The 12,607-nt window shown below is 42.7% G+C and overlaps 3 protein-coding genes across 5 annotated transcripts; 1 reads left to right on the top strand and 2 right to left on the bottom strand.

The window, feature by feature from the left end:
- Nucleotides 1-2,249: 2,249 nt before the first annotated feature.
- Nucleotides 2,250-5,340, bottom strand: LOC117748141. Its single transcript, XM_034557774.1, has 3 exons — nucleotides 5,200-5,340; nucleotides 4,981-5,051; nucleotides 2,250-4,669 (listed from the first exon to the last, which is right to left on the bottom strand). Exons 1-3 carry the CDS (start codon nucleotides 5,226-5,228, stop codon nucleotides 2,250-2,252), a joined length of 2,520 nt encoding a protein of 839 aa, XP_034413665.1. The 5' UTR covers nucleotides 5,229-5,340.
- Nucleotides 5,341-5,640: 300 nt separating this feature from the next.
- Nucleotides 5,641-7,194, bottom strand: si:ch73-335l21.4 (RING finger protein 227). The gene is made up of 2 exons (XM_034557584.1): nucleotides 6,637-7,194; nucleotides 5,641-6,029 (listed from the first exon to the last, which is right to left on the bottom strand). Exons 1-2 carry the CDS (start codon nucleotides 7,094-7,096, stop codon nucleotides 5,971-5,973), a joined length of 519 nt encoding a protein of 172 aa, XP_034413475.1. The 5' UTR covers nucleotides 7,097-7,194; the 3' UTR covers nucleotides 5,641-5,970.
- A 344-nt stretch (nucleotides 7,195-7,538) lies between these two features.
- si:ch73-335l21.2 (RING finger protein 224) lies at nucleotides 7,539-12,041 on the top strand. Of its 3 annotated transcripts, XM_034556575.1 has the most exons (3): nucleotides 7,539-9,522; nucleotides 9,779-9,921; nucleotides 10,975-12,041. In XM_034556575.1, exon 3 carries the CDS (start codon nucleotides 11,063-11,065, stop codon nucleotides 11,711-11,713), a length of 651 nt encoding a protein of 216 aa, XP_034412466.1. In that variant the 5' UTR covers nucleotides 7,539-9,522; nucleotides 9,779-9,921; nucleotides 10,975-11,062; the 3' UTR covers nucleotides 11,714-12,041. The 3 variants fall into 3 exon arrangements, with proteins under 3 accessions (XP_034412466.1, XP_034412464.1, XP_034412465.1); XM_034556573.1 differs by lacking the exon at nucleotides 9,779-9,921; XM_034556574.1 differs by having other exon boundaries at nucleotides 7,539-9,921.
- The last annotated feature ends 566 nt before the right edge of the window (nucleotides 12,042-12,607 follow it).

The raw sequence follows: 12,607 nt of genomic DNA, 5'->3' as shown, positions 1-12,607 counted from the left end.
GGCCTCTAAAAGTTATTTTCAAGGGGTCACATGCCAACATGTTGGGACCCAATGGTTAGATTGTGGATGACTTTCAGGGATTTTCTTTGTCATCCAATTGTATCTTTCTGTTTGCAGTGCAGAGGACGCGGCCAAAGTTGATCTGATGTCAACGTTTCCTGATCTCTTTGGGTGTGTTTATACATTTGCCAAAAGCAAAGAGAGGAATTTCAAGAGAACAGAGGTGTGTCCAAGAGACGGCTTCACCACCCAAAAAGTGTGGAGCGCATCTCAGTTCAACAATCTCAAAGCATTTGAACTCAGCCAGCTGCTAATTGCCACCAGGCTTGTCGCTGCCGTCTTTCACTTCCAGGGCATCTTTATTTAAATGTAAATGAGGCCTGCCACCACTGAACAGCAACAATGAACAGCAGCTCATGCAAAAAGACCTGGTAGTGTGTGGTTGTAAACGAGTGCCGTACATTCACTTGCTTCCTTAATCTGGCTATTCAAAGTGCACTTCCTCTTTGACTCTGATGAAGACACGGTGGTGTTAAATGTTATTTAAGTGAATGGTATTGTAAGTATACAAAACATAATATAATATGCCAGCTTTACGAAATGCTGATCCTTTTATTACTTTTTTAATTTGTTGACATATTGAATATTCTCAGAATATAACTTACTTCATCAATGACAGGGATGATGTCTTAAAAGTGCTCGTTTCTGCTGGGGCACTGCTAACATTGTTACCGGTCACTGATCCTGAACATATTAACAATAAGAAAAATATCTCAGATGATTCATAATCTTGCATCCAAAGGAGAACAATTGTGCTCAAAAATCAGATACTTTCTGGATATGGAAATTGAGGGCAATCGCCTAAATAAGTGTAGCCGGGTGGACCCATCAGACCATGATTAAAACACCTTTTAATGTAACTGGGAAACATGCAGAAAAACACCTTCAGGGAAGTGTTAATTGGCTGAAAGACACTGAAGAACGGACCTCCTCCATTGCAGGTGCAGTCCGACGCTTTCCAAACATTCCTCAGGCAAATGTAAAGACGGCCATTGATAGTTTAGATGCAGTATTCTGTAAGTGGAAGATATAAGCACTAGCTATAATAATCCCTGTACTTGCATTTATTAAAGTTCAGTCGATTAGCTGACCAGGGCCCTGGAGCGTCAGGTTAAGGATGTTCAGCTGCTTTGTTATGTCCACTAGGAATGCAAGATCCATAACCACCGCTGCCTTATTGTATATGTAGATATGCTCACTTTAGGTATAATGCATAGACAATTCAGTTTCCACTAACAACATATAGGACTACAGCAACTTAATGACAAGCACATCTATCAAATTCCATTAAAGGCACATATTTCCTTTATGGGTTAAATCAATAGAATCAAACCACTCAATAACTTGTATTCCTTATCAACCTTTTATTAATGGCTTGGCAAAGTCATTAAAAGACCTTCAAACAAAAAGGGGGAGGACCAGGTTTTTTCCATCTCTGACGTGTTAACCCAGAGACCAGCATGTTGAAACTCCTTGTAAGCTAGAAAGAGGAGGTGGAAAATGTGTGTCAGCACACTGAATAGCCACTGCCTGTCTGGGAATGAGGACACAAGGAATGGGAATACAATCAATTTATAAAAAGCCTCAAGTATGACCTTCTTCTGCTTCCCCTCCTCACACTCACACTCACACTCACACACACACACACACACTACATTATGCAAAGCATTTGCCAAATGAAGCAAATGTTATGCTCAGAAAACCACGTTTGACCTCGATCGATTTTTCCACTTAGAAGCTTTCTTCCAGAGAGAATATTTTTTAGGTTTTATTAAAAATGTTTGCGGTCATGATTTATAGAACATAATACTTTTGAGAATTCCTAGTATCTTGTAATGAATGAAACAATGGGGAAACTATTTCAAAGGCCATTTATTTCCTAAAGTCTAAAAAGGTGTCTTCAGATACATCGTGTTGTCCAACAAACTGCAAAAACTCAAAACATATTGACTTTTATATCATATATTAAAGCAGGCACAAGTTGCCATATACAGTTTAATTATCTTGATTGAATAATCGGTAGATTAACTAATAAATTATAAAGACGCTCCAGGAAACTAACCCTCAGAAAATGTCAAACAAGGTAAACAAATAACACTTTGATAATTAAAAAAAATCATAAATTCCGTAATTTTAATTTGATCTTTTATTGGGATTTTTACACACATGATAACGTAAACAGTTTTCCCTCATGTCTCTGTGCGGGACAGATTCATTGACTTGAAGGAGAAGTTCCCGGGTGATATTCGTAGATACTCCAGCTCCCGACTCTCACTCTCTGTGGGAGCGGTTGTAAAAACATCCGGTGCATCAAAATCCCCGCTTACGCTGCCTTCATCATCCAGGAATAAATCTGACGTTTTCATGTCATTGTCAACGTCTTTGCCTCCAACAGCCAGCTTGTTTTGCCCAGCTCCTTCAGGACCTCTGTCGGCGTCGTCTCCACTCCGCACGGCCTCCTCAGAGTTCACGGCCCCGTAAACCGCTCCTTCTTTTTGCTTGGGCGCAGCAGAGGTGGTTGGGAAGTCATCCTTATCGGCCGGTGTGATCGGGGCCTGTGTTGTAGCTGTGACATCACTTAACGAGGCGCTTGCAATGTCAGCGTAGTTGACAGCTCGGAACCTGGCGGGCCGCCAGATGATGGCTTCATATCCAGTGTAATTGAAGGCAGTGGATTCATTGAGCTTCTTTGCTCCTCCTCTCACACGTTTGCCTCTCACGGTGCTGCTGGTGTGCAGGTGCGCCTTCGTTGCGGGAAGCTTGGACTCAGATTTTGGTCTGGTTTCAATGTCGAGTATCGCTGGCGATCTAAAATAAGCTAAGGAGGGTCTTATAAGTGGTGTATGGTCTTCACTGCTTGGCTCAGTTGGGCTCATCGGGTTTACATGGCTGCTGTTTGGTTCCCACATCTGTGAGCTGGGGAGTTCAAAACCCCGCTGGACTCTGGCCGACTCATCCGGCTCACCGACTAAAGTTGTGTCTCCCTCGAGTGATTGAGTGCCAACTACTTTGAGACCATCTATTCTTTTGTTGGTTCTGAACTGTCCGTGATGTGAGTCGCTGTCCACACCGGCATCACTTGGAGGTAGCCCCGGCCGGGCTTCCTTAAATCCTGACGTGAAATCCTGACGTGTGCCAGGAGAAGGTGAAGCGTCGTCTTCAAGTGCGCCCTCTGGTTTTGCCACCGTAGCAGATGCACTTCTCTGGCCGAAGCTGTACTTTGGTGACAAAGGAGGGTTCATGTTTGTGCTTTTAAAGCCCTTTCCTTTGTCGAAGCTGTATCCTCTAGAGTTGGTCCTTTTATTGGAGCCACTGGCAGAGAGAATAGGCACCTCCTTCATCGCTCTCCATTTAGGATCATCAAAGCCTCTGAAGACATAGTCTTGGACATGTCCAGGTGTGGAAGCATGCGTTGATCTTCTTGTGGTTGCATTACTGAAGCTACGAACTACAGATGTAATGCTGCCAGCAGCAGAGTTACCCGGGACGTCTGCGTGAGGTACAGGGACGAAACGTCCCACGAAGGCGTCTGTCCATGGAGCATAGATCTGAGCTGCGGGTTGATACTTAGTGAAACCATCTCTCCAAGCACCATAATAGGTCACATTGGCATTATGATGCAGTGGATTGGCATCATCAGAGCGCTGTTGCAATTCCTTGGTTGGGTCTTTTCTTTGCGATTGTTGGAATGGTTTACCATTTGAAGAAAACCCGCTTATGAATTCAGAGGCCCTTCGCTTATGTGACGTCATGGGTAAAGCACTGGGTGCCTCGTCAGTGACTGTTTGAACCGTCTCACGTCCACCAAAAGCAGTTTGGGAGTCCTTGAACCAATATGACCGGGTATTTTTGTGTAGCGGTGTCTCGCTGCCAGACACCGAGTGCAGCCCCAGAGAGAAATCTGTGATGGATGGTGTCAGTTTTTCTCGGCTTGGGACGCTTTTAATAACAGAGGCGTCTGAGCTGCTGCTGATTGATCGGGCATGAGGGGCAGTTTGACTTGCTGGGCCGAAAGATTTGCTTGATTGAATCCCACTAGATTTACTCCGTGTCCCAGCCGACATGAGCTCTTTTGTCTCTTTATAGCCACTATAAAGCCCTCTTGAAGTTGGCAGTGAAGTACTCCGATATCTACCAGTCTGAGACAAAAAAAGAGAAGCAAAGTCATTTCTGGGAACTCTTTCTTTGATGGAGGTTTTCTGAGCTTCCTTGGCGTTGCGAACTTCTGAAGGATGAAAGGGACTGGCAGCCTCCTTGTAAGATGATTTTTTAATGATAACTGGGTGTGAATTATAAGAGAGAAGGCGGTAGCCGCTTGCTGGGCTCGTTCCGCTCTGCACACTAGTTGTTCCTGCTCGGGACGGTCTGTTATCTGGACTGTTGTTATTGGAACTAAAGCTACCTTTAGTTAACCGTAACGGATTTAAATGATGGTGAATGGTTGACAATGCTTTTCTGTAATTCCCACTCTTCTCAGTTTCACTGTTAGCTCCAGTTTGGAGCGATGGCAGGCCTGTAGAGAAGGGCTGGTGTTGTCTGTGTGGAGTATACGGTCGTCTCAGGACAGTGTGCCTCACTCCATTGTCCACTTGGGTTGTTATGGAACTGGCTGAAAGAGGACAATGAAATAACAAGTTATTCTTTCAAAAGGCTGTTTTTAGGAGGCAAATAATTGCTGCAACACTTTAATATTGCATGTTCATTTTTGTTAAATATAACCTGAAATCGCCATGCCTCATAATCAAATACACTTACAAATATGTTTACATAAGTTGCTAAGAATATCTACATAAAAAATAAGAACCTCATCTCAGAGAGAAAGCTTAGTGGCTCCACCTAACCAAATAATCCTTGTGACATTTGTATTCATAAAAATGAGGATTAGGTCACTCCAGATACCGGCCTGCTTGTGTTGCTCACCTCTTGCAGCATCTGAACACAGGGTGAACGGGATGACGGCTGCACAGACCAGCGCAAAGACAAACAAGAGTCTGCAGGAGAAAAGAAAGAAAGAGAAAACACCCGCAGGAATATTGTTGGAATGTAATGAGACTCATAACGCCGTCAAACAATAATCACCAACCCCTTTTTCAAATGTTCCGATTACATTTGCAAAAGGCTTGTTAAATTGATATCTACCTTGAGTAGAGCACATAGGTTCCTGACATGATGGACAGCTTTTCCCCAGGGCTTCCGTGTTCCGTAGTGTTGTCGTTTCATGCGTTTTACTTGTCAAACAAGTGATTCACATCGAGCTCTGACGCTCTGCTGCTGCTCGTGAGGCTGATTGGAAGCAATGCTGTTCACCTGGCCTCAAGAAATCCACTTTCCAGATTGGTCTGGTCTGCCAAGGATGGGTTCCAGTTTTTGGCCCATTTCATGTAAAATACTTCTGAATTTATTTAACCCCTTGTTGTGTATGCCTCTTACTTTCTTTGAACAAAATAAAACATTTGCCTCCTCTGAGAATTGTACTTTCTAACATCAGCTTAGGCCTATAGAGACTTAATGCATTGTTTTATTTTAGATGTATTTGCACACACAGACACACACTTTCTCATATAAAAAAAAAGCTTTGAATTGAGTTGAAACCAGAACTCATTTATTTTTCCTTAAATATGTAACAATATTTACAAATTAAATACATTCATAAAAATAAATATAAAAAAATCAGTGCATTGGCAATTCACAAGTTTTCCATTTTGTTCTCATTTGAGTGCAACAGCTACATAGTGGTCATCATTTAAACATGCAATCAGAAAGTGGAAAAGCTGACAAATCAATGCGGAATGTGTCTCGCCAGCATGGTTGCATCACCATCATAATCATCACAAGTCAATGTTGCAAAGGAGAACCATTGCACATAAATAAAGTATCACATTAGTCTGGGTATCTGAAGTTGTGGACTCTTTAAAACATGTAGCAGGCCATCATGGCGAAGTTCCTCAAGTCATCGTTGTTCATATAGACTGTAAAAGGAAAACAGGACACATTAGAAACACATCTACATTTATCCACTATTTATTTATCAATATAACGTGTTCTTCTGGTGTTTAACTGCTATAGCTATAGTTACTTTGATTTGAAAAACAAAACATATGACCAACTGAGGAAATAAGAGTCAGTGTTATCCCCTGGATTAAAAGGCCCCACAACCTCACAGGTGCTGCTGATTAGACCTGTTGGCATTTAGGTGACGTCATAATGTACTAAAAGCAACGACGAAGTTGTAAATTGCCCCACAATAAAACCTAAAGTCCCGGAAGATATTTTATCTTAATAATACGTTGTGTGTACTAGTATATAGTGTAGATTACATAACATAAAGAAACTAAATGCTGGAGCTTATATCATCTTTCAGGACCTTGAAGAGTCCATCATTTGAAATTCTGAAAGAAACCATTTTGCATGGACGACTATCGTCTATTTTTTTACTATTGATACTTTAAGTAGGCTACGTGTTGCTGGTAATAGTCTAATTGTGTACTTTTACTTAAGTAGTAATTTAAAGGAGTGTGTAAGTTATACATTTTAGCTTGAAAACTTGTTATGAACCACAAACAGCGGCCGACTTACTTTCTCCGCCCCTCCGCCATGAGCCCTTCCCACTAATCAACCGGCAAACTTTCCGACAAGACCGCCGTAGCCTCTCGCCTCTGGAGCCCATGGAGAAGTCTCTCTCCTCGGCTGGAGTCTCGGGAGGCGCCGGCTCCTCGTTGTCGTCAGGACGGTCGTCCGGGTCGTCCTCCTCCTCCTCCTCCTCCTGTCGGTCGAGGACTCCCGAGACTAGAAGCCGCTCCAGGATGCACTCGTCCACCCTCAGCTCGGCTCTGACCTTCCTCCCCTCCCCGGAGATGGACGTGTGGTGTCGGCACAGCGGGCAGACGATGAGCCTGTCGGCTCCCAGGGGTCGTGAAAGGGCCAGCAGGCAGCTCTCACAGAAACTGTGCTTGCAGTGGAGCTCCCTGGGACACCGGCGACCTGCGTTGTAGGTCCGGTAACAAATTCCGCACTCGTGCTCGTGCTCTGAGTCCATCCTGCTGTCTGGTTCCGACTCTCTCAGCTAGTGTTACCCTCGGAGTCTCAATGATTCAAGAGGTGAGCTCTCCGGAGTTTATAACTCAGGGTGTGAGGAAGTGTGTGTGGGAGGAGGTCGGGAGAAACCGTAGTGGATGCGAGCCAAATCAACATATGAGTCATAAAGCTCCAAATAAGCTACAAGTGATGCAATGGAATTAAACCAACACCCAGCACTTCACACACACCCCGAAACTTCGTGTGTATCTTGTTTATATATATATATATATATATATATATATATATATATATATATATATATATATATATATATATATATATATATATATATATATATATATATATGTATGTTTATGGACACAATAGTGACTCACAAAGCTGTTATATTAAGTAACAATTTGCTTTATAAATACTTTAGGATTCCCCCCTTATTGTGTCTCTCCACGCCTTCAGTGTGCGTGGGTGTAGTGACGTCAGCTCTTCCTCTCCATGGTAATCCCCAAACAAGTCCCTTTTTATCAGTACTTCCAGCATGAACTCCTTTCATGGTGATATCCGCTGAAATCCTGGCCAATAATCACAAGCTCGCCCCCTCTATGTGTGTGTGTGTGTGTGTGTGTTTTGTTAACTTTCTTCTTCTTCTTTGTAGCACTTTCTGCTTTTTGACCCCCCCAGCTTTGAATTTCCTGTTAAGGTGACATATTTTATTTTTTTGACCCAATGACAAAAGAGAACTTTTCCCGTAAACTAAGTGTTCAAATGGAAATGTCTATATTCTAAAGAAACCTTAATGAAGTTATATCAATGATTATGAACATTTCACAGTAAAAGCCTGTTTTGGCTCTGAGCTCTAGGCTAGTAAATTAAATGCACAAGTGATATACGTTGTACTACTGTACACATCTGAATTAATTTTGCGTCTCATCCCGAAACGATAATGTTGACATGTCACTTTCAGTCTGAAAATGATGTTGGGCCTGCTAAGGCTAGCTAAAAGTGAAATCTCGACTTTGATGTGGATCACCTTGTAATCACCATCTACGGTGGCTGTAAAGCGATGCTAGTGTGAGTGAATGATGGGGAACGAAATGAAGTTATTGGTCAAAGCAAAACTGTATTTTAGACTTAATCCGAGGCTGTCAACAGACTGAGTGACACATCAGGTAACATTAATTCTTTGTGCTTTCCCAGACCGTGTTTCTTTACTGAGACAACACAACGCAGGAATGTGGTATAACATGAAGAACTATCATTTTAGCCTCCGCTGAACTTTAGAGTTTACAGAACGAAGACTGTGTCAGAACAAATTTTGTCGACAATCATTTACCGTCAAATGTTTAAAAGAAGGATTTCTTTATAAACAGGAAGAACACTATTCCTGTTTTCCGCTTAGTGACCTATTTCAGGATTGTTATCTCAACTGAAGGAAAACTGAATTTTTTTAATTTATTTTTCGCTTATTCGAAAATTCCTACCTTTCAGTAAAACTTAAAAATGTTATATAAATAATATTTTAAATCTGGTGGTTGTAACACATTCAATTCACCGTGTCTGGTCTACTAAAGATCTGCCACAAAGTCTTCACCTCACCACAGTGTATCAGGCCGACAGTAACCTCAGAGGAACTTGAGCTAAGTACATTTACTTTGTCCTATTTATCAGTTTTAAAACTCGTGAAAGTCAATTTCCTTTTTGTTTACAGAGTTTAGTCAGACTGACGGTGTGACGTTGAAATGAACTGAGTCATCAAAGAAGCCATGCAGGCAAACTGGCTACAAGGAAATCATTCAGGTTATCATGTGTATTAGTTAATAATTCTCCCACCATGCTCTGGATTTGCACACAATGTGTCCCTGCAACTTATTTCCTCAGTTTTTTAGTAATTGACTCCAACTGGACTGGGCCATTGTTTTTAAATATGGAAAACAAATGTTCTTTTTAAGGTGACTTTCGAGGTAGAAACATGTAAGGATGTTAATAATTGCACCCTAATTCACGCAGCTATTTTAAATATCCTACATGCTGACTGTGTGGAAGCATAATAACAAAACTAAAGTAGAGTCGAGTAAGTAGAGTCCAAATCTGTCATTTTCTGTCTTGTCCTGGTTACCTTCACATCACCAAGGGTTTAATTACTGCTGAGCAAACCGCAGAGATGCCTCACGGGGGACTCGGCGGAGAGAGGAGGACGAGTGAAATCAAGTTAGACGGAGCCAAAACAGAAGGGTTGCCAGTGAGCCAGGCCTCAGCCACATAGCTACGGGATATTAAGATAGACATTCGAGTGGTTCGTGTGCACACAGAAGATGGGAGAGAGACACCATGCCAGGATGAGATCCGTACCAACATGAGGAGAAGTGTGTACGGTGAGAGGGGCCGGAGGCGAGCATCAAAGTGTGCACTGATCAAAGGGCTGAGCGCTGGGTAAGTGGCTCTCTTATTTGCTTCTTAGGTGTAAAGATGGAGGTGCCGGTTTCTCTCAATGTAATCTCACTGAACCTGATGGCCTAGATACAAGAGAGCTCATTTATTTATACAGAGACACCACTCGGTGCTGGTTTAACCATTACCCTTTCCCAACAGGTTGTCATTACATATATTGGGATTTTTGGAGGAGAGTAGCACGTTTATTGTTGGAGTAAATTATATTTTAACTCCTATTTTTGCTCTGATTCTTTAGTAGACTTATGAAAGAAAAGGTTTCCGGCCATGTGCTTCCATGGATCAATTCAAAGGAGACCCCATCTGCTAAGCAACAATCCCCCGATGAGTGATCTTGGGTTGTTGTTCCATGTGAGCAACTGAAAAAAAAAAGAAAAATGTGTCAGTATAAAGCAATTATAACGCTTTGTTTAAAAAAGAAGAAGAAAAAAAAAAAAAAAAACGGCAGTAATTTAGCTTAGCATGAAACGAGGGTAAACGGGCCTAATATGTACAAACACTGAAGAATAAAAACAAGTTCTGAGGTTTAGGCGTGGTAGGTGGATTTTGTTACCTTCAAACTGAGCCTGGCTAACTTTCTCACCCGTTTCCTTTCATTATGCTAAGCTAAGCTAACTGGCAGTAGCCCTCTCGTGAATGAAGTAGCATCAATCATTTGAAACTCTTTGTCTACCAGGCGCAGCTGTTTCCAGTTAGTCAATGTCCTCATTTCCAGTGTTCCTTCATGTAAAAGGGCCATGGCAACCATTTTTTGGCAGCATTAAAAAAAAAAAAAAGAACGGTCTAAATTGACACAGCATGAAGCCAAGATTCATACTTTTAGTCTCGGGTAAAGACAAAGCTACCGAGAACTTTGGGGTCATGCATTTTACATGACCCTCCATGCCTAGTAGACATCTTTCAAACTCCATGCTGTCAGTTTCTATCACAAGCTGACTTCAAACATTCTCTAAGTCTAAGCCGAGATAAATGACATCATCTGGGTTATTTTCTCGAACATATAACAGTTTTTTTCAGACTGAATAATACTCGCTAAACTCAGGGAAGTGGCCTTTAAAAAAAATCAAAATCAAAAAACAATGTGAGTGGAGAAAAGTGGACATGCACACACATGCAGATAGCGTCATTATAGTGACTTATTACTTCCTTTTACAGCTTTTCTGGGTTTTTTTTATGACATGATCTGAGCGTGCAGGCCAGCACACACTCCATGTGCTCGGGGTGATCGTGAGGAGGTTGAGAGGGAATGGTTAGACGGTGGATGGCTGTGTGGTTAAATGGCTGAATGCTATGACTCATAGGCTGTGGAATCTGTTCATAAAACTTAGAAGAAACAAAGCGGCATCCCACAGAGAGCAGATCCTGGCATTTAAAAAGCCACATAAGCCTCCCAGGGTTCTATTAGGCTTAGTTAAGGTTATTTTCTCTTCACAGATTTTACCGTCTTCTGAAGATTCCTCCACAAGTTGCATCTTGCCATCACTGAGCACCCAACTCCACTCCACTCGCTCTCCCTCCCACCATGACGGGGGGTGTTGTCCCAGCTCCCCAGCAGGGGAACCCAGCTGCTGCAGCGCCCAGCCTCAGCACCACCCCTGGGGAGCCCATGGATGTGGAGTGTCCCATCTGCTACCAGGAGTACAACCAGTACAACAAATGCCCCCGGATGCTGGATTGCCTCCATGTTTTCTGCACCGAGTGCCTCCAAAGGATCCAGCTCTGTCCCTGTGAGCCCCTCGACACCACCAGCACACCAGCCATCCCCTGCCCCCTGTGCCGCCACCTCACCCCTCTGGAGACCGGCGATGCCCTCTCCTTGCCTTGCAACTCCCGGATCATGGCCAGGCTTCCCCCCGTGGCCTTCCGCCTGCCCGTGACCATGGCAGCGCGCCTGGCCACCGTCACCCAGAGAGTGGTGCTCTCTCTGGAGGGCGACAGGAGAGACGCCCGCTTCATTATCCTGCCCACCGTAAGCCTCCGGGTGCAGCAGATAAACCCGGACAGGCCGTACGGCACGGCGCCGGGCCTGGTGGGTGACGAGGAAGTCTTACAGCAGAGCAAGAAGACGCTGTTCTGTGTGCAGCTGCTGGCCGTCACCTTCTGGGTGCTGTTTGTGATCACCTGCTTGGTCGTGGTGGTGTTCGGGCCGAATTTCTTGAAGAGGAAACTTTAAAAAGGAACAGGATTTTTCTCCCTTTTTCTTAAAATAGCAGATATGGTTGTTCATCTAGAGTCCCGCTATAGTCACAGTGTAAAAAGTAAAGGTTGACGAGTCACATTTTAGAGAATATAAAACACAAATAGTTTTTTCAATGATATTTTAATAAAGATGTTTTAACCACCGTGGTGGCTGTTCACCCTGTAGTTATGGGACCAACTCAAATTATACTTACCACCACGTACACCAATCCTGACTCACTGTACTGTATATGTGCTGCTCTTTCATTAATGATAGATTGATGAAGAGTTCCCTCTAGTGGTTTTTCTGGTAACTGTAAATAAAAGATTACACCCTAAATATGCTGTCTTCTCTAAGGTGTCATGAAGTTTCACTCTCTGTGCTTGTTATTATGCAGCTGAAGACTGTCCTGCCTATGCATACATTGAATAAAGCTACTTTACGTAACACATTTATTCTGTTTTGGGTGCTTACCTTTTTTTAAATCACCAAAGATTGGCATCGGTAAATAATAGCGCTTATTTCTTTCATCATATATGGATTGATTTATCTCTTTTGTGGTGGACATTACAGCACACATATATTCTGTTATACCAAAGTTTCAACCGTATGTGATACAGAAAGTATGCCCCTTTGCTAAATTGTTGTGGGTCTCTTAAGTGCTTGTTTGTAGTCATTTAGATAAATAAAAGGATTTGATGTAATGTTGATACAGGGCCCCAATCCAAGATAGGTAATAATGGACAACCTGCCTTAAGACCTTTATTATTTCAGTTTATATGTATTTGCTATATCCCAAATATATTTGCAGGTCATTGAAGTACTACAAACCAGCTGTTTGCAATACTCATAGGACCTCTGGGACCTCTAAGGCTCTGGGACCCGAGG

Source organism: Cyclopterus lumpus, chromosome 18, assembly GCF_009769545.1.
Source record: "Cyclopterus lumpus isolate fCycLum1 chromosome 18, fCycLum1.pri, whole genome shotgun sequence".
Taxonomy (NCBI): domain Eukaryota; kingdom Metazoa; phylum Chordata; class Actinopteri; order Perciformes; family Cyclopteridae; genus Cyclopterus; species Cyclopterus lumpus.
Note: the sequence above shows the minus strand (reverse complement) of the source record. Positions and strands in the feature narration are given on the sequence as shown.